This window comes from Mya arenaria, chromosome 2, assembly GCF_026914265.1.
Source record: "Mya arenaria isolate MELC-2E11 chromosome 2, ASM2691426v1".
In the NCBI taxonomy this organism is placed as follows: Eukaryota; Metazoa; Mollusca; class Bivalvia; order Myida; family Myidae; genus Mya; species Mya arenaria.
Window position 1 is genome coordinate 1,895,136 of NC_069123.1, and position 20,068 is coordinate 1,915,203.

A 20,068-nucleotide genomic window follows, 5' to 3' on the forward strand; every position below is an offset into this window, starting at 1 on the left:
GCATGTTGCCAGCGACAATATGCACATGTTTAACAAGGTCATAATTCCGGATTTAATAAGTTTTAGGTTATGCTTCATTGACAAAACAGTATAGAAGAGCGTTGGCGTTAGCATGCTCTTGTTAGGTTTTCACATTGATATTTATTTCATATTTGAACGTATCTTTTGATTTTAAATGCAATACTGGGATAACGTATTGTTGACACAGAACAGCAAGAAATAGATTCATTTAGATCTGAAGGGAACAAGAAGTAACGTTTGTATGCATCTCAAATAACAATATTTATTTATAATTCATAAACATCTGAAAATTGTGTGAGTTGTTTTGCATGCTCAGAATACATTTTGATCTACCACAAAAGCTGTTGAATAAAAAATATGTTGGTTTGTGTAAGTTTCTGTTAAAATTTATTTTACGATGAGTTTGTATTACATAATTCTCTTCTCCATACAGACTGCCCAACGCTTGAAGTTTCCGAGCAAACTGAAATGAATAAAAACACGACTTACTTCAACGAACACGTTGTGTTGATTTGCCCAACTGGATACGACTTTCACCTTGAGAAGTACGCTCACAGAGAGTCTCTCAATCTAATGTGTACTAAAGGATCATGGTACATTGATGGTGAAAAAGTTGCCGCTATTCCAGAATGCAGAGGTAAGAAAGCAATTGAGTTTTGACATCGCACTAAAACAGGATTAAAAGTACCGTAACCCTTATTTCGTATTGGAAACACTTTGAAGCAGCATTGCATTTACCTATTGAAGCGTGATGGATTATCTTATTACAAAATATATGTACCGCTTCATATCAAGATAGCAATTACTAATCATACTCCAGACACGTATTGGTGTGGGCTATACAGGAATCACTTTATTCCGTCAGTCCGTCCGTATGTCCGTCCGTCCTGGAACATTGGCACAAGTCTACTCTTTTCCATTACTCCATATCTTTTGAGGTATTGAATTCAATCACATATTAACTGTATTTGGAGAAGTGCTGTTCAATAGAAACGTTATTGTATCTATGGTATTTTTTAGTTATTGCACTTATTTTTTTACTTCTCTCCACCCAGAGATTAAACAGAAAAATCTTTGAGGTATTAGCTTCAAATATCGTATACAAATATATCGCATTGAGTAAAAGTGAAGAAGAAGTACAAAAACCATAACTCTGGCTGCAGTATGTTTTGAGTAATTGCCCTTTGTTTATTTATATACTTTTGATGTCTGGAGAAAAGCTTGAAAAATATTTGAGGTATTGATTTCAAACTTTATAAACAGATACCGAAATACACAACATGTCTAGCTGACTAAATCAGAACATCGTGATAACAAAGTTCGACATAGCGAGTTCCGATTGAAGTTCTCAGTAGGTAAAAGTGCATAGGAACAATAACTCTGAAAGCAGTTTTTTATTTATTGCCCTGACTTAATTATTGTCTTGAGATAACTCGAAGAGTCTTTCAGGTTTTCACTTCAAGCGTTTCATACAGATCTAACTCATTAAAATAAGTGCAATGCACTAGAACCATAAATATCGGTGCAGTATATTTTTATTAAATAGCCTTTGTTCGTTTTTGTCTTATAGGTGAAATGCAGTGCACATTTACCATAACGCTGTCTGCAGGATTTTAATTTTGCCGTATACTTATTTTTATACTTTTTTGTCCAGAGCATAACTCTTAATATACTTCAGGTATTGACTTCATCCATTATAAACAGATAGATCTTATTCAGAAGAAGTGCAATGTAAATGAGCTATAATTCTAGTTGCAGTATGGTTTGACATATTGCTCTTTGTTTATTATAAACTTAATGTTTGTCCGGGGCATAACTCGTCTTTGAGGACTTCAAACTTCAAATTTTGATTTAAGAAAAGTGCAGTGTGCAAGAACCATACCTTTGAGTGCAGTATTGTTTAAGTTGCCCTTTGTTAATTTTTCACTCGCTTAGCCATTCATACATATATATCTTTGTCATTTAGCAAAAGTGCAGCGCACAGGAATCATGACTCTGACTGCTGTTTGGTTTAAGTCATTGCCCTTTGTTAATTTTCATACTTAATCTTCATACTTAGATTTAGCCATATTTAAATTTATATAAACAATACAAACGCAAGATCATAGTTGATAATGTATTGCTATTTTGAAGACAGTGAAGTTGCAAATAAATGTAAGACAATGAAACAAGTAATTCATTTCAGTAGAGAACTCAAATTCTGCAAAACAAGCCAGCCAAAAGACAAAACAAAGCAAAACAAAATGAAAAAAAGAAAGAGAAAAACAAGACAACATAAAAAAATAAAAGAAAGCAAAACAAAAAAATACTAATCATGCTTCTAGCTTTAACAAACATAAACTAACAATTTACCTATTGGTTTTATTTGCGGCTGATTGCGGCTGAATGTCAAACCCCCATGAGTTGGTAAACCAAGCCTTTAAACCAAAGTAGGCATTCCTCTTCTTATGGTATGTGTAGAAAAAATACTTCATCTTAACCAAATATAGTAATTTTCTTCTATAACACAGTAAGAAAAATATTAAAGGCTGACCAGGGTCGTTGTTTTACTTACCTCCTTACATAAGGAATCTTTCTTAAGCCTGAATAGTATTGGGCCAATTAAAATAAACTATTAACCCGTTCTCACAAAAGATAATCCAACACAAATGCCACTATAATTCGAAGGACAAATACTCTGCCTATATGCCATAAAGTTATTTTTTGTACATCAATATTACCCGTTTTTTATCTATTACTTAAGTGACATAATCGTACATTCTATAAAAATGTATGGACAACGCTTGTACTTAATAACAATCTTTTGATATGACTTCAACGGTCTGCATTGGCACTGTATTCAAAAGTGATATCCGTAAGTTAGAAATTAAAGTTTTTCGTGTGAAAGGATAATAACTGCATTGTATTTCAGCTCTTTATGTTAATAATCTCACTACTTGTAACGGAAAATTCTCGACCCATTAAAATTTCCTTAGCCTGCATGTGTCTTTCATCTTAGGCATACAATACTCACCACATGTAAAATATAATGAAAATCAATATTTGATAACATTAACCTCAAGGAATGTGTTTTAATCTTATGATTATTATGGTATTTTTTTAATAAATGTGTTTGTCAGGGATGGGTGGCGTTAACAATATATACACAATTAACTTTTAATGTATGCTGCATATGTTACATTTGATAAATACCCATTATTTATAAAAAGCTTTGAAATAGTGGATAAAACGTAAATAATGTGATAAAATGGTTATTTAATCGTTCGTAGAATATGCTCTGTTAGACATTGACAATGTAAATGGACAATTTGTTCAACGAAGTTTCTTTCTCACAAGATAATATTCCCTTTAGATTTATTGGTTTATGTTTTTTATCTTGGAATGATTCCCATATGAACGAAAGTCACTTATTTATAATTGTAAACAAGTTATCATAGACAAATATTTACAACAATTGCAATGGAAAGTGAATGAATATTGTATTTTAACTGTGTATAGTATACTTAAAACTGCAATTAAATTTGATTCGTATTAAGATAATACTGTGTCAAGAAATTTAGAATTGGTCTAGCGAAATAACGATAAAAAATCTCAGAATTTAATGATTTGCCGTTTGAAATGACGTTAAGTGGAGATCCCATGTGACAGTCCAATTGGTAGCTCCAACCAGGATTACATTTTGTCTGTGTACTATGCTCCCAAAACCGAATTTGGCTAACGATCTTATCTGAGCACTCGCCGAATAAACGTCCACGCACATGTTAATTATGTTTCTTTGCAAACTGAGAAAACATAGTAAGTGTGTTTGCATTTTAATAAACAATCATAGAGACACCAGTAGCCGGATACAAGTATTATATTTCTTGGTGATAATTAGTCATGTTAATGTTTAACTCATATCATTATTTATTCTATGTTTATTTTGGTCAATAAATTATTATTTCACGTTCACGCGTTATATGTGCATTTAATATTAATGCAGCTCAGAAATAGTCTTAGACTCAAAGTCAAGTGACGACGTTCAAACACACGAAGATAATATTCAGCACGTTTAACATGTGCCGCACAGGAAATTTTGCATTATATGTATACACTTTTACATAGACCGTATGCTTTCACAATTAAAGGTCAAATTTCATTGGGATCTTAAAGTCGTGGATAAGCCAACCCACGAAATCCACGAAATTTAATGTCTTATTAATATTTATGATTTCACAGTACTCAAACAGTAATATTTCTCATATTAGTATATTGTTTTGTAATTGATTATTTGCAATGGTGCTATTTCAGTTCATCCTTTAAATGTTTTAATAATAATAATTCTTTAATGTCGCTCACTACATTTTGTAATTGTACTGCTAATATATTTGTAAATTATAGATATGTTACACAAAGACACTGTTTACTTTACTCGTAATAAAACATGTTCTGTATTTTATTTTATAAAAAAGTGTTGCAAAAATGAAACAGTCTTTGTTTGAAATATCTTATCTGAATATCTGAACAGAATTATGTTTTGGGTGATCCACTTCCAATCTTGTTGCTCCAGCACCTCGTGTATACTCAGCCTTTGTTTGTGTACAAAGGAAGTTGACTAAAATGGATAAGTTTTTTTCTATAGTAGATGTGATTTCTTTAATAACGTTTGTATATTAAAAAAAAAATCAGATGTCTTTTGTGGTATACCGCCAAAAGTGAAAAATGGCCATCTTGTAAGCGTCACTGGAGCAAAGTATTTGTCAGAAGCTACATACGCTTGTGATCCCGGCTTCAAGATAATTGAAGGAACCACTGGTTTATGCAGTAATATCGGCGTTTGGATTCACCTTCCAGTCTGTGTTGCAATGGGTATGTTTAAAGAATGTTCACGATGATTTATTTACACACAGTCAAAGATTGTACCAAGTCAGGTCGGAATTTTATTGGCAAAGAAATGACATTGAAATTCCAAACGACTTTCATAGCCCAATCCTGTTCCCTATTTAATCTATTACCAACGCATATTACCACCTACATACACGTGCCTTGCACCTTTCAACGTATATAATATTATAATCACAATCATATTACAACCAGTAAATATTCAACCACTAAAACAGCCTTTAAACCAGTATAAGCAGCTTGACAGAGTGACAGAAGCATTACATGTTTTGTTTTGCACATAAATGACTTGTCAACTGTTCATATTTTATTACCTCATTTGATCCAATGATTGAGCTCTAGCTGTGTATATATGGAATTTGAACATGGTACGTTGAAATGAAAATAGTTAAACGCAACCCTTTCTTTGATTTCATAGTATATTGAGGCATTAAAAAGGAGAATTTTATTAGATAAAATGTAAAGCATGGACGGTTATCTATCGTTTGATTTTAACACTTTCAGGATCAAATTGCTCGACATTAGAAAACTGCGACACCGCAATATTAGTATGCGATGTTATGACTGGAACTGGCGTTTGTCAAAATGGGGGACTGTGCACGAATGGACTGGAAACTGCCTCGTGCGAATGTAAATCAGGTAAATGCATGAAAAGAGCCGTGTCAGGGATATCGTTTTTAACTGCATTTTAACCAAACCTTTTGCAAAGACTGAAATATTTACGGTTAGTTAAACACAACTCTTGCTGCATCGGCTAACAGAATTAAACATCAAACCACAAAAATATATCCGTTCAATCTAACAAAACCAATAATGCATTTTTGTTTTCAATTGCGTGTATAATATCAATATGACTGCGCCAATCATTAAGAAATCAGATCAACCCACTGTGTCTAAATTGTTCAAGTCTTTTTCGCGGATACCAACTGTTTTTATAAATTGACAAAAAAATAGCGATTTAGTAGCACTAGTTGGCTCAAAACAGTATCCGAGAAAAATTAGAATGCTACAAAATTATACCTCGAACATGTTGCAATTAACCTATTAATTGAATATAAATATATACGTATATAAACAATTACCCCCCCCCCCCCCCTACACACACATTCAAGTCTCTTTTAACTCCAGTCTAAATACAAATTGATTTTTTCTTCCCTTTATAGATTATGATGTGCTGCGGTGTTATTTTGATGAAGGACGTGTCGGAATTGCTGGAGGTACAGAAACGTTAGACTTTATTCAAGTACAGAGCCTTGATGAATGTAAAAGCAGATGCTTAAATAATCCAAACTGCGGCGATATGGTGTTTGTGACTTCATCTGGACAATTTCATTGTTTTTTGTATGAGCGGGAAAAGTTTGTGTCTACATCAGATGAATCTACGAGAATGCACTATCGAAGAATTTGTCCCACAGGTATGAAACATGTTTCTATGGTAAAAGAGAAAATTTGATAATAATAAATGTTGTTTAATTAGCGTAATATGTTTCTATCCGCACATATTCTAGAGATTTAACAAATATGATTAAAAACTTATATGAAAATATAGCAAATTAGATAGTTGAATAAACATCGTTGAAAAGGAAACGTCAACTATTACGATTTTGCCCTGATAGACGCACCAAGGTATTTTCATTGTCATTTTACTGATTCAATGATATAAATTGTGCTTACCCTGATATAAGTTATTTATCGATCGATACTACACACCTTTACTAGTGTGTACTTCTCTTTGGCTACATGCTACCGATTTATATGACTTAGATTTTAAGTGCTAGAGAGTCTAATGTCAGGGGCAGAAGACTTCTATTAAGACAGCTGTGATAGCTACTATATGTTGATAATAAAAAAATATATATAATAAATATTTCTTTCTACAGATTATACAGGAGACTCGTGCGAACAAGTTAAGGATTGGTGCTCCGAAGGAAATAACCCATGTGAGAACGGAGGAGAATGTACGCCAAAAGGACCTGTTGGATATATGTGCATGTGTAAGCCAGGTAGGTAGTCAAAGACGAGTGTATGGTATAACACAACCAAGAAACATACAAGAAGGTATAGTCCTGATGATCAGGATGGTACCAGCGGTGTATTTCCGGATTGGTAGCTATTCATAGTCATGACGTAATATCTCATAGTCTTACACACAAGACAGTTAAATAACTGCCAGAATTGGTTCTAGTGTGGTGAGACTGCTAAAACCGGTGTTTAATCTGCATTTATGATAAGCTTTGCGTACTGTTTTTCAGTAAAAAATATACTGATTGAGTATTTATGAATGAGAAATTACTGCGTGCTCTACAATTGCGCTGGCATGTGTTTGAGTATCCATCGATGCGCAAGAGCAAAGAAAGGTCTAGCTAAGAAGCCCATAAGCTAAGCTAAATACTAGGATAATATAATGTCTGCATGACAACCTTATCCCAAAGCTTAATGCGTATTGGTTTTAAGTAATGAATTATCAACCAATACATTGTTTTATTTGGTTGTGACATGAAGATAAGTGAAAAGAAAATAATACTTCGGTGTAGCAATGTTACAATGTAGTGGAATTAAAAAAGTAAGTGTTCCGTTTTGTATTGTATACGTATACTGTATTTTAATCCCAGGGTACAGCGGTGTTACGTGCAACATTGACGCTGATCCTTGTGGTACAAACCCATGTGCGGGCGTAGCAAGATGCCAGTCTACGGTAACAGAGTATATCTGTCAGTGTGAACAGGGTAAAATATTCACCGGAAGCCAGTGCAGAGGTATGCATTACATGTATTTAGATACCTTATAACTATTCAACTTATATAAACGTAATATATGTCAATTTTGCATGCATGATGTTACGCGAGAGTGTAACATTGTGCTGAGGGGAAAACTAGATTAATCGCAAGACACATGTCCTGCCTTATGACTACAAGCAAATCTTACATGCGCCAAATTCGAAATCGAACTTAAGACGACTCGGGGTGAAAATCGAATGTGTTTACCATAATTGTCATGAATGTCTGGCCAAAGCTTGGGTTATTATGATTTGTTTTACTAAGTACCTTATATGTGAACGATTTAAGACACGTTTTAACATTTAAGGTGTTGTAATCCATTTTATATTTTGATAAATATTATAATACTTTCCTGATTATTGCAGATGATCCCACAATACCGGTCATTTTAGTTAACAATTTATATGGTGTACTTGACGCGCCAACCCTACAAACACCATTCCGTTGGATCAACAAAACGATTTCTATAATGTTTATGATCAGAGTGCATGCTAGTTCTGACCATGAATTGGCGAGTTTGTTGAATATTTACGTGTAAGTAAAATATTTAAAACAAAGAAAGTATCATTATGCTATCCGTATGAGGAATATAGTGCGTCCGTCTGTAAGTCCTTCATTCCGTCCGTCCGTCGCACCATTGTCTGGAGAAAACCTTAAAAACTATTGATTGGATTTGAATGAAACTTGAAACATAGACAGATGAAAATTAGCAAAAATGCAGAGCGCAATAACTTTAATACTACTCTATTGCTGAATTATCTCCTTCTGGGTTGTCAGTGAAACATGAAGCATAGATACAGGGCAATAAATATGCACAGATGCAGTGCATACGATTCATAATCATACTTGGTGATAACCTCCGTGTTCATGTTCACAGTATGCATTAAGAAGAAATTGTTTTTCCGGGACTAACTTTACTAGTACTAAAGTTATTTGATTGAAACTTGTTTATGATTTCATAGCAATAAGGGATATGTATATTGAAAGAGCGTTAATGCTACCGTTTATAGTTTTATTATTTATTATTATTAACCGATTACTGATATGACTTACTAGTACATGGATACGTATTATTGTAGAAGAACACTGGTCATAAGGTCAATAACAACGTCAGTTTATTTAGAGTTTTTGTTTTAAAACTTCATTTTCATTTTTGATGAGAAGTTCCAGGTATGGGGGGGGGGTTTGGCATGTTATTCATTATAACCCGTTGCTCATTTTTATTTCCTGTTTTTGTCTAGAGCTTATACTTGGGTTTCCCCCTGCGTTTGTGTAAGGCTTCTGTTATTGTTTTGGTGAAGATTTGGCACACTGTTTTCATTATGTTTCAAATGGTTGGTCGTATGCAGTTTATCTGATGCCCTGACCTCATTAACATATTAAAGGATCACAAATCTATATAACATAAAGCAAACGCGCAGATCAAAAATTCCACCAATTTAAGAGCAACGTCACCTTTAGTGTCAAAGGTCGAAATTTATGTCTGCTCTTACTCTTTTGTACCGGAAGAAGGATTTCGAATAGATTCAAAATGTTTTACATATAAGGCTTACGGGCAGAGTACATGTTCCACTTACTTCACTTCGAGATAATGGTCAAACTTAGGGATCCACGCTGAATTAGTAACCATCAGCTCATTTATAGAATAAAATTCAAATATGTTGGCACGTACGCTCATTATATCAAAACGATTCATTGTTCTATTTCCACTATCAGTTGTTTTCCACGTGTGTTACCAAAATTATTTTTCCAATTTTCACTTCTCTTCAAAATCTTGTGTGCGAGCAGTTGTTCCACATATGGACGATTTCAAAAAAAAATTCACACAAATCCTCGTGACATTGAACTAAAGCGTCGATAATTGTGCTTCTGCCAATCCTGGTGCTCTTTCAAAATTGTTCAAAGACATGAACTCTATGCGGATTTCTGGTTACAATATCAACCGAAAGGAACAACTGGTATATACCTTAGTTCTAGTTATGCCACTGGGTTCAACACCGGCCCCATCCAGGGGTCACGTATTTTTACATACTGACATAAGAAAACATTTTTCTTCGTCTTCTTGTCTGAAACCGTTAGGGCACAACCATTGATATTTTGTATGTAACCTCGCATCGTTGTTCTCACCACATTCATTAATACTTTTCACATAGGGACAAATCTGGCCTCGCACTGGGAGTCACAAGTTTCCTATAGACCTAAATAGGGACAACTTTGAAAAGAGTATTATATTCTAAGAGGACTGGTTTTTAAAGAATCAATCGAAGCTCTGTGATAGCCTTCGCCTCAGCATCATCATAGGCGCTAATAGATTAACCTTGGCCATAACATGAAATATTTCAAATATTAGTGATGAAACCAAATGCACATGTATTAAGTACTTGAACTTTGCCTTTGATAATTAAGTCATGCCTTTTCGACTATAAGTAGAAATGCATTATTTCAAGAATGTTATTTAATGCTTTTCTGTTAATATTTTCAGGCAAAATTCATTAAATCCAAACTACCAGGATTATATGTACTGGATATCCGTTAGTCGCAGAGGAATTGGGATTAAAACGAACATGTCTCCTTGGTTGGGTGTCACGTTTAACGAAGATTTTGGAAGTGAACTCGGGGATGGGAGCTGGCATCATTTGGGTATTGCAATAAATGAGAATGGTATGCTGTCGGCCACTTTAGATGCTATCACGATAGACGATGCTGTTGAAGTTGTATCCCCTCCGGCGGGGGAAAAGAAGTATGTTTTATAGTATACTTTATTTCAGATTATGAACAGTATATAAAGTAAGTAATGTTCTATATTTTTAGGAAGACCCAATCTTTTTGATATTTTGCCTCCATTTGTAGATTTTAAAGATATTAAATAGGGTAGTTTTAATGACTACTTTAAAGGAATGTTGATATATTATTGTAATAAAAGCTAGTTCATTCGTATCTGAATATCAAGTCGTAATACAATGTTTTCTACTTGTTACTTTAAGCGTGCAGATATCTCTTGGCTATTTGAATCTAGCCGAATATCAGGATGTATCAATATGGGACGTAACTTTAACGAGCCGCGATTTCGCACTAGCGTCTGTTGGCACTCAACCATCTGTTAATCCTATACAAGGATGGTGGAACTATGACCCTAAGACCTCAGGGATGCGTCTGACAGAACGGTTGCTGCATAATCTTCTAGGTAAAAAAAAAAGACAATGCAAACAAATGAAATGTTTAGACATTTGTAAGCTTTCTTGCCTTAAAGGCAATTAGTATGTTGTTAAAAATGGAAAAGTTGCATCATTAATTCCATTCACTGTTTTACATTTAAGGCCTGGTAATATTTTCTTTTCAGGAATTTAATCAAGAGAGCAAATGCAATCGATTGTTTGATTTTTAAATAATGACTAGTCATTTCATTAAGTCTAGTGTGATTATAATTATGAAACGCGTGCATCAAACAACAAAAGCAATAATAGTAATATCTTCATTAATATATTTTTTTTATTCTCCTTGGCAAAAAAAAGAAATATCGTAAGAGGTTTGTTTTATTTGATAATGCCAAATTACTCCCTTGAACGTATGAAACGTTTTAGCAAACAATTAGATGAATGACTTTAAAAGTCTAGGTTATCAAAATAAGAATATAACACAAAGGTTTCCAAAACAATGACACTGCTTGATTCAGTAATAAGAGAGAGATGTTTGAGATATTCGTGCGTACTTGTGACTATTTCAATCTCTAATGTTCATCATTATGGCATTACTATGAGTGTTGTCATGTAAGTACTCAAAACCGGATAATACGATGGGCATCATTACTTACTGTTTGCAAAAGGATTTTGCATTTTGAGAGTGTTAAACATTCAATAGTGGCTGTGTAAACTCCCTTCATGATTGATTTATGTTTATGGAACATTTAAAGACTACTTGTTATTGGATTATAAGTAGATGTCACATAAAACAAGAGTGGTTATGAACTGTAAGACTACGGTGAAATTTAAATTATACATTTGGTGTGTGGAACAGTACATGACTCACAATCAAAAGCAGCCACTGATTAACTATCATTTCAAACTTGATATCATAGTTGTTTTTAAATGTTACGTCTGACTGCTCTCGAACTTGTCATTGATTCTTTAAATTGCAATGTAATTGTTGTATGTTTGACTTTTGACAATCATCTCCAATTAAGTTTTAAAAGGTACATTCCTTTAAAGTTAAAATGACCAATTTCCCAATCATTTTAATATACTCCCGTGGGTTGGTACTGATCAAAACTCGTTAACAAAACCTGGTTTAATTGTTTTAGACGATCCGAATATAAACTTCCCGCAGATGAACTGTGATGGTTTTGAAAACATAATGCATCTGTCTGCTGAAGGAGTTGTAGACAGGGATACATTTGTCGGCAAGATTGAGGAGGTCAAAGAAAATACCAATGGAACTCTTACTTTCAAACACTCCCTTCCACCAAGTAAGTCGTCCTCCAGAGCCTGAGTGTGTAGTAATGCCTTATTCTTTTTTTCATCGAATAGTCAAGCTAAAATTTTATTGCAATATTGATCGAAATAATGTGCTTTCTTTACAAAACCTTTGGGCAATTATTTCTGTGACATGTGAAATATATTGTATTGTTGTATTCCATTTACTTGATACTAAACTGAAATACTATTTTTAAAGGTCTGACATGGGGATTCTATGAAACAGTTATTGTCGGTATGAATAGTAACACCCTCAACTACGGAGAATGCAGAGTGCAGCTTGTGGTAAAATGTAAGCTAAACCATTTATCGTTGGGTTTAATGTATTTTTACATCAGTACCCGTTATGATACAAATACAGATCTACTAGATGAAATTGATAACGCTTATGAAGTGTTTCTTATAATGTGTACTATTGCATTATTATTTCTTGCTTAACCAGCTATTTTTACTAATCATTCTGTTTGAAACTATATAATTTTAAGAAGTCTGTCCTTTAGGGATTTTTAGGCAGTAAGATATAATGAAAAGCTTGACGAGCTCATAATTTTGTAATAAAATTGTTTTTCAAAGACAACGACGAATGTCCAGCAGCTCGATCAGACGACACCCAGAGAAAAGTATGTCCTTCAGGTGCAGACGCCGTGTGTGATCTCGCGTGTTTAGATACAAATGAAGCACTTTTTGCACCTGTTCCTAAATATATATCTTGTGGTACGCTTGGCGTTTGGGATACAAGAGAACCGTATGAAGATCTCGTTCTTCCGGGATGTACAAGTAAGACATATGATTTAACTTTTTTATAAAAAACTTTTTGTCAAAGTTTAATTACTTATTTTTTTATTGTATAATTTGAACAATATTAGTTTAACAATTCCCTTTTTTGCAAGTGTTCTTAGGGCATTCGACAACACAAAAGCTGGTTTTAATGTGTGTAGGTGTAAAAAAGGATTTAAGCAGACTTTACGAAAGAAAATTGTATCAGGTTTTGGTGCAAAAAGCATTTCCATTTGAGGAAAAGCCATTCAACAAAATGAATATTTTTTGGGGTGAATATATTCAAAATGCAGATTGGCTTTGCGGTGATTGTTTCTATTTAAAAGCATATATTTTTTACCAGAAAATGAAATTACTATTATTTTAACATTTTAATTGAACATCTTTCTTACATGAACCATGCTTTCGAAATGAATTTAAATTTGTGGACTTTGTCTTACATCACTTACATCTGCCATGATTACAAATTTAAATAAGTTTGAGCTTGGACTCAAGTTGCAAAACTGTCAACAAAGTCAAAATGAAAACGATCAATCTCAAGTCTGAGTACAGACTTCTAAATACTTCAAATCTTCATTCCACTGTCAAGGTTATTCTAGTTGAAGATTTTTTGATGCCATTTACTGAATCTTAAAACAATTGAAACTCAGATTTATGTTTGTAAACTGAATGGAACAAAGATAATTTTGTAATTAAATATAGCGATTTCTGACTTCGGTAATTTAGTAATCATGAGCCCCAAGAATCATCTTTATTCCATTCGTTGTACATAAATATGAATAATTGTACAATTTTGAATAGTAACACAATTCAGCAACTTCCATCGTCAAAACTCAACTAGAAAGAAGCTTACAATAAAATATTAATTTGCAGTATTTCCCCTTCAGTCTGAACTTGGCACTTTTTATAATGATGGCCACCGGAGAATGTTTTTTAGATTCATGCTCAGAATAGTGGACATTTAATGTTGCAAAATATCGTTTTAGATGATGATGATCATTGATGTTTGACGAATTGTAGGAAAAGTTTCTTTGTAGCAGTTGCATTAATTTGTTAGCATAATTGTTCGTTTAACAACGTCTTAACAACAAAACTAAAATATGCGCATATTTTGAGTCTTGGGGCCGTAATTACCAACAGTCTCAAGTCCAAGTTCAGACTGAAGTGGCAAAACTCTATATATTCATTTCATTAAAACTTTCTAGTTGACTGTAGTGATGAACTTTGATGTATTCTATTGCTTGGTGAAACTAATAATCCCTTTTTTTTTTTAAAACACCCGAATATAATTAAGATGATTTTGTTATATAATAAAAGTTTTTTTCTGAGTCAGATGTTTACATGTGTACACAATTGTAGAATAAGATATTTCGTGTAGATGCATAAATGAGATAAATACTCTCGTTTTAGTTTTTTGACAATAAAACAATTTTTGTAAAATTGATTTTTGAGTATTTTGGCCCGTATTCACTTACATCTTGAGAATGGATTTTAAAAGACCCAATCGACATCAGTATAGTTCCTTTTGAAAAAAAATCTAAAATTAGTGAAAGGTAAATATTTAGCAATTTTATAAGATAATGAAACTATCCAACTTTCACAATACAAAAAATGTATGTAAATTTAACAAGGTGTTTGATGATTATTGTTGATTGATTTCAGTCAGCAGAGACCCAAGGTATGCAGTCACAATCATGATGAAATTTTAAGCAGTGATACATTGTAGAAATTTGAACATAAACACTGCTGTTACTGATACATTGAACGATATGTTAATGAACGATATAAATGGTGAAAAATGGACGGGACTTTGCACCGGAGCCAATTGTGATAACCTTGAAATCACAAAAGCAGCCTGTATCGACAATACAAAAATGTTTGAAGTTGAATTCACTCTTACATTTGCAAGGTGAGTGAAGTGTTAAATAACTTTTGTCTATGCATCATCATCAGGTATTCCTGTCTAGATTGCCCTCATCGCATTACTTTGTTCACTTATATTTTTAAGGATGAGATCGGTCTAGTGGTATAATGGTATAGGTGTCCGCCTATTAACCCAGAGGACATGGCTTTAATCCCCACTAGGGGACGTCCTCTTGGATTAAAAGGAAGACACAGACTTAATTTTTGTCCAGGGAACGGACTCGAGAATATTCACAATTGAAATAAAATAAAGTAGAAGAAGTGAAATACACGACATTTTGCAAAAAAAAACGCACATTCATCGTACGGTAATAATTTGTGAAATATAAGCAATGCTTATTGATAAAGACATACAAACATACACTGAAGTTTTTACAAGAAGCGTTAGATAAGTAATGACACCATCGGCGCGTTATAGTTATAGCTTGTGTCTATGCATTTAAAAAAAACCCACTATTTTTCCACACAGTTTGTCTGAAAGAACTTATAATGTTTTTAAATACGTTTGATACACTGATATGAGTCTCTTCAATAAGTACTGAGAGTGTCAAAACAAAGTCTGCCTAGAGACGACTTGATGGATGTTCAAACACAAATCACAGAGTGTGATGTCTTGGCAGTGTGGTGGGTGGTGCGCTTTGTTTATCATGGTTGTCAATAACAGCAGAGTGAACAGGATATTAGAATATGCCGTTGACACTACTGTGCTCAGTTTTTGGGACTCGGGTTTCCTCACCGTTGATTTTAAAAAGATAGAACGTACATGGCCCGTCTGATACTCCTGCTTTCGTCAAGATATCACGCTCAATTTTGTATTTTCTTTGCAGGCAGGCCAAAAAAAATAAAAATAAATAGGGCAACGTTTCATCATCGTTACATTATCTCTTAGCCGTTGAGGGTCATTGTCGTTAAATTAAGGGATAAATACTATTGCCTTGTCTGGTGCTCAAGCATTTAAAAAAATAATAGGCTACACATTAATCCCTGTCATCTATAGCGATCATCTTATTATTGTATTTGACATTATCAATATTTTTGTAAAGTTCTTGAAATTGGACGGCTGGGCCGAGGCGCAGTTTGAACGCTCGGGATTTAGTAGCTTTGTTGTCACAACTAATAAAACAATTTCGTATGCAAAGATGAAAAAACACGCTATTTTTGTTTTAAACAGTGCTCTTGTTTTGATTTACTTCTTTAGCAATACGATTACTGCCGTTGGTGGTGGAGAAACGTCGGTGTTAGATGCGCTCAGAATTATCATTCTGTTAGAAAAGGATTTGAGCTTGAAGGTATGGAATTGAGTGTATAAAACTACTGTATCGTTGAACTAGCAATGCAATTCGTATAACAGGGTCGAAAAAGTTCTCTGCAGTTATTATATATTGGGGTTAAACAAGATACGTGATATTTTATATTATTTGTCAAACTTCATTATCGCAATATGAATCATAGAATATATAAAAATGTACGTTAAATAATCACTATTTTACAAAACATAAGTTATTATCAGGTTGTATGGTATCTAAGAAAACAAGACAAGGTATGTCATATTCTAGGTGTCGATGTCGTCGGTTACGTCATTGTGGATAGACTGATGACCATGATTATAAATCAATTTCATTGGACTTATTTAAATTGCCAGATCCAAGATACAAGGCATAATAATTTGACTTTTTATTGTTGAGTTAATGCTTCTTACCTAACAGAAAACAAATCTACTTTGAAGGAAATAGCTGAAGCATCCTTACTCGAAGACACTGTTGAAATTAGCATGGAAGAAGTCTGTGGGGTTGGTTACGCTCTCGTGATGAGCGATAAATCCAGAGCTTGTGGTAATTTTAATGTCCTTTATTTCAGTTTTGCTATTCTATTGTATAGGGTAAACGTGGCATTGATTTCGTATTGTCTTTTGCAAACTACTTTTTAGGTAATATTTCACTTATTGTTTAACCTAGATTGCCGCTCGGCTGAAAAGGACCTGCGTGGTATACAATATTCAACTTAAGTTAATCTTATGGTCATACACCATTGACTTCATTCACACTATTAGTCAGTTAATAATAACAAGTACATGTAATCAGATTAGCTCAATCGTTCTAAGATTAATTTACGACTAATATTAAATACCCGCCCACAACGAAATTTGTATGGGCCAACACGACCTTGATTATTTATTAAGAGAGCCCACCTCCCCGAAATTTACCATTCTAATTTAAAGATTCTGCAGCAAATGAATGCCTATAAATCTATACTTATAACAGTGCCCTGCGGCCCTGGTTGGAGGTACGACTTAGAGGCAAAAGAGTGTGTTCTCTGTGATTATGGGCATTACCAGAACGGCTTTGTGCAAACAGAGTGCATACCTTGTGGGAATGGCAAATCGACGAATTTCCGCGGAGCTAGAGAAGAGAATGACTGTATAGGTAAGACCATATTAAAATTCAGGTGCACTTAATTTAGACAAAATATAGTCGTCTATTACTGTTTACAATTCGATGGATTAATTCGATGTGTTATAGCATTAAATCGAGGCGATCTTTAACTTTAACCATTATATATTTTGCAACGATTGTGAAGGAATCTCTGATAGCTTATACTAAGTCACTCTCGTTGGCACGATGTTTCGCGAGAGCGTGGTCTTGAGTTGTGCGGGAAACCGGAGTACCCGGAGAAAACCAACTTGTCCGGCTTGGTGACCACTAACCAAACTCACATGCGCCAAGGCCGGGAATCGAACCAGGGTCGCCTTGGTGAAAAGCGAGTGCGCTAACCACTGCGCTAACTGGACAACCGCGATCTTTAATCTGTCCAAATCTACAATAATTTGAGACCGCCATGTATGGATACTGTACACGTGTCACGTAGAAACAGCTTAAGTTTGTATTTCAATAAGACTGCGAATGCGGTGGCGGTGACTTCAAACCAACTTCAAACCTGTTGAAAATGTTGAGTGTTTCTTTCCTGGTTTGGACTGAATGACATTGCTTCGTCATCAGTACAAATACACAATGATTTAAGACCCTGCCTGATCGAACAAATAAGCTCGTTTCTCAAAGTTTATTTGCAAACAGGTTTTTACTTTGATACATGGCTTCCTCTCTAGGAACCTTCTCTTTAGTATGTTTACCTTAAATTGGCCTTGCGAAATGTTACAAAAGCAGCAAACATTTATTTCTCTCATGTTTTGTATTCTCATTAATAAGTTTACAAAAACATTACATAAATGTTTAATCTGTTTTATATTTACATATATACCAATATGAAAAGCAAAAAGCAAAACTGTAAAAAAAGGTATATGATGTCAATAAATCCCTTTTATCTAGATGTTCTGGACGAAAAGATCTATGCATCAACTCAAAGATGGACATACTAGCATCTTACAAAGTATTAATTAAACGTTTTGAGACATATAAGTAAGGCATTTAATCTGACAAAATACGTACACATCCTGAATGTCTATTAGGGCATGTGCGTTAAACGTTTAAATACAGTGTTAAATAAGATATTGATTTCAGTAACGTGTGAAGCTGGAACATACTATGATGTTGACGAGGAACAATGTGTGGATTGTAAGCGACATTACTTTCAGAACATGACTGGGCAGGACTACTGTTTCCCTTGTCCTCTGGGATATAAAACAGTCGGAAATCGTTCTACCAGCATTGCCGCTTGTACAGGTATATTACAGAGGGCGAAAATCAAGTATATTACTTATACTTGTTAAGGTGTTTGACATATGATACAAAATACTCACTTTAAAGCTTCTTTTAAGCCCTCGATATTTGTAACTGGAAAACCTCGAAATTAAACATTTAAATTGAACACGTACTTGGATGTAGTACCACTGTAAAATAATTCCACAAATAAAAGTCACAGTCCAAGAACTGTTTTTCAACATCATTGTTGAAAGCTAGTCCAACTTATTTAACTTTACAAACGTATGCTATCGGGGTGAAACGGTAATTGTAGAGTACAACCTTAGAACTTCATCCGTAATATGAGGCCTTTTTGCATTTCGATAGTTGAAATGATATGTTTTATTTTGACTCCCTTGAAAATTTAACACGACCTGCCACATGTTTGAAGGGTAAATAATTCGTGAATCGCATAAAAAGAAATCTGAAACACAATTCTACAATCGGAATCACACGTTCGTAAATCCAAAACAAGTTTATTATAGGTAATGTTTTTACTTATTTATGTGAGGTTTAAATAACATAAATGATATACTTGTAGAGGACTGCTTGCCTGGTTATGTTAGAAACCCTCAAAACCTCACAGAATGTGTTCGATGTAAAAGAGGGACGTTTAGGAGTACCCAAGACGATTGCGTTCCTTGTACAGATGGAAAGTACACTTTGGAGGATACTATTGCAATGGACTCGAGCAACTGTGACATGGGTAGATTTTGTTAACCGAATTGTTTGCCTTCCCTCTGACTATTATGACAAAATCAAACTATTCACAAAAAGGATTATTGTACTCCCTACCTTTAGTATACACACAACGACACCATCATACATTTTGTAATTATGGTGTTGAAAGTTAACGAATATGATGTAATATTTACCAGTAGCAGGAATATTGATAGTTAACGCTGAATACACATGAAGCAGAAAATATGACGTTTAATAGACAAAAAGGTTCAAGGTAGGGTATCTCGGTTAATGGAAAATGTTTTAAAAGTTTAGTTTTAGATTACATAACACTATATTATCATTATTGTATTATGTTAACTTCGCTTACTTTTCTGTTACAGATATTTGCGATTTGGGAGAATTTTGGAATGTTTCTGCAAGCGATTGCCAAAAATGTGATTTGGGGTATTATGAAATGAAATGTACCAATTACAATGCAAAATGTGTGCTTCCGACTATTCCACAAGAGACATGAGCGCGCAGAATGACTCGTTCTGCGAATGTAAGAGTATTTTTCATTTCATACAAATGCTTAAATACTAACAAGAAATGTACCCTAAAATTAGTATGAAAAAACAAAACTTGTTTTAATTAAATGCTCTGAAATACAAAAAATCCAAAATGAGATGAAGAGCGTTATTGAAACATTTTGGCAATAATCTGTTTTAAGGGGATTTATTTTATTGGAGATGTTTAAGACTTATATATTTTTATTAGTATGAGGTTTGTTTTAGACTTAGTATCGTGATCGTACAAAAAATAAGGCCTAGGCCAAACATTCTAAACTTGTGCCCAATGAACC

At 33.9% G+C, this 20,068-nt stretch overlaps 1 protein-coding gene across 2 annotated transcripts in view; it reads left to right on the plus strand.

Moving 5' to 3' along the window:
* LOC128221482 (uncharacterized) overlaps nt 1-14,773 on the plus strand; it is a 31,260-nt gene extending 16,487 nt beyond the window's left edge. For both annotated transcript variants that reach the window (XM_052930092.1, XM_052930100.1), the window contains exons 13-25: nt 455-658; nt 4,690-4,869; nt 5,407-5,541; nt 6,066-6,317; nt 6,783-6,905; nt 7,515-7,658; nt 8,045-8,213; nt 10,162-10,419; nt 10,664-10,863; nt 11,977-12,141; nt 12,348-12,440; nt 12,722-12,925; nt 14,588-14,773. In XM_052930092.1, coding sequence (XP_052786052.1) covers nt 455-658; nt 4,690-4,869; nt 5,407-5,541; nt 6,066-6,317; nt 6,783-6,905; nt 7,515-7,658; nt 8,045-8,213; nt 10,162-10,419; nt 10,664-10,863; nt 11,977-12,141; nt 12,348-12,440; nt 12,722-12,925; nt 14,588-14,634 — 2,174 coding nt within the window. In that variant the 3' untranslated portion in view covers nt 14,635-14,773. The remainder of the gene's footprint in view (nt 1-454; nt 659-4,689; nt 4,870-5,406; nt 5,542-6,065; nt 6,318-6,782; nt 6,906-7,514; nt 7,659-8,044; nt 8,214-10,161; nt 10,420-10,663; nt 10,864-11,976; nt 12,142-12,347; nt 12,441-12,721; nt 12,926-14,587) is intronic.
* Nucleotides 14,774-20,068: the final 5,295 nt, after the last annotated feature.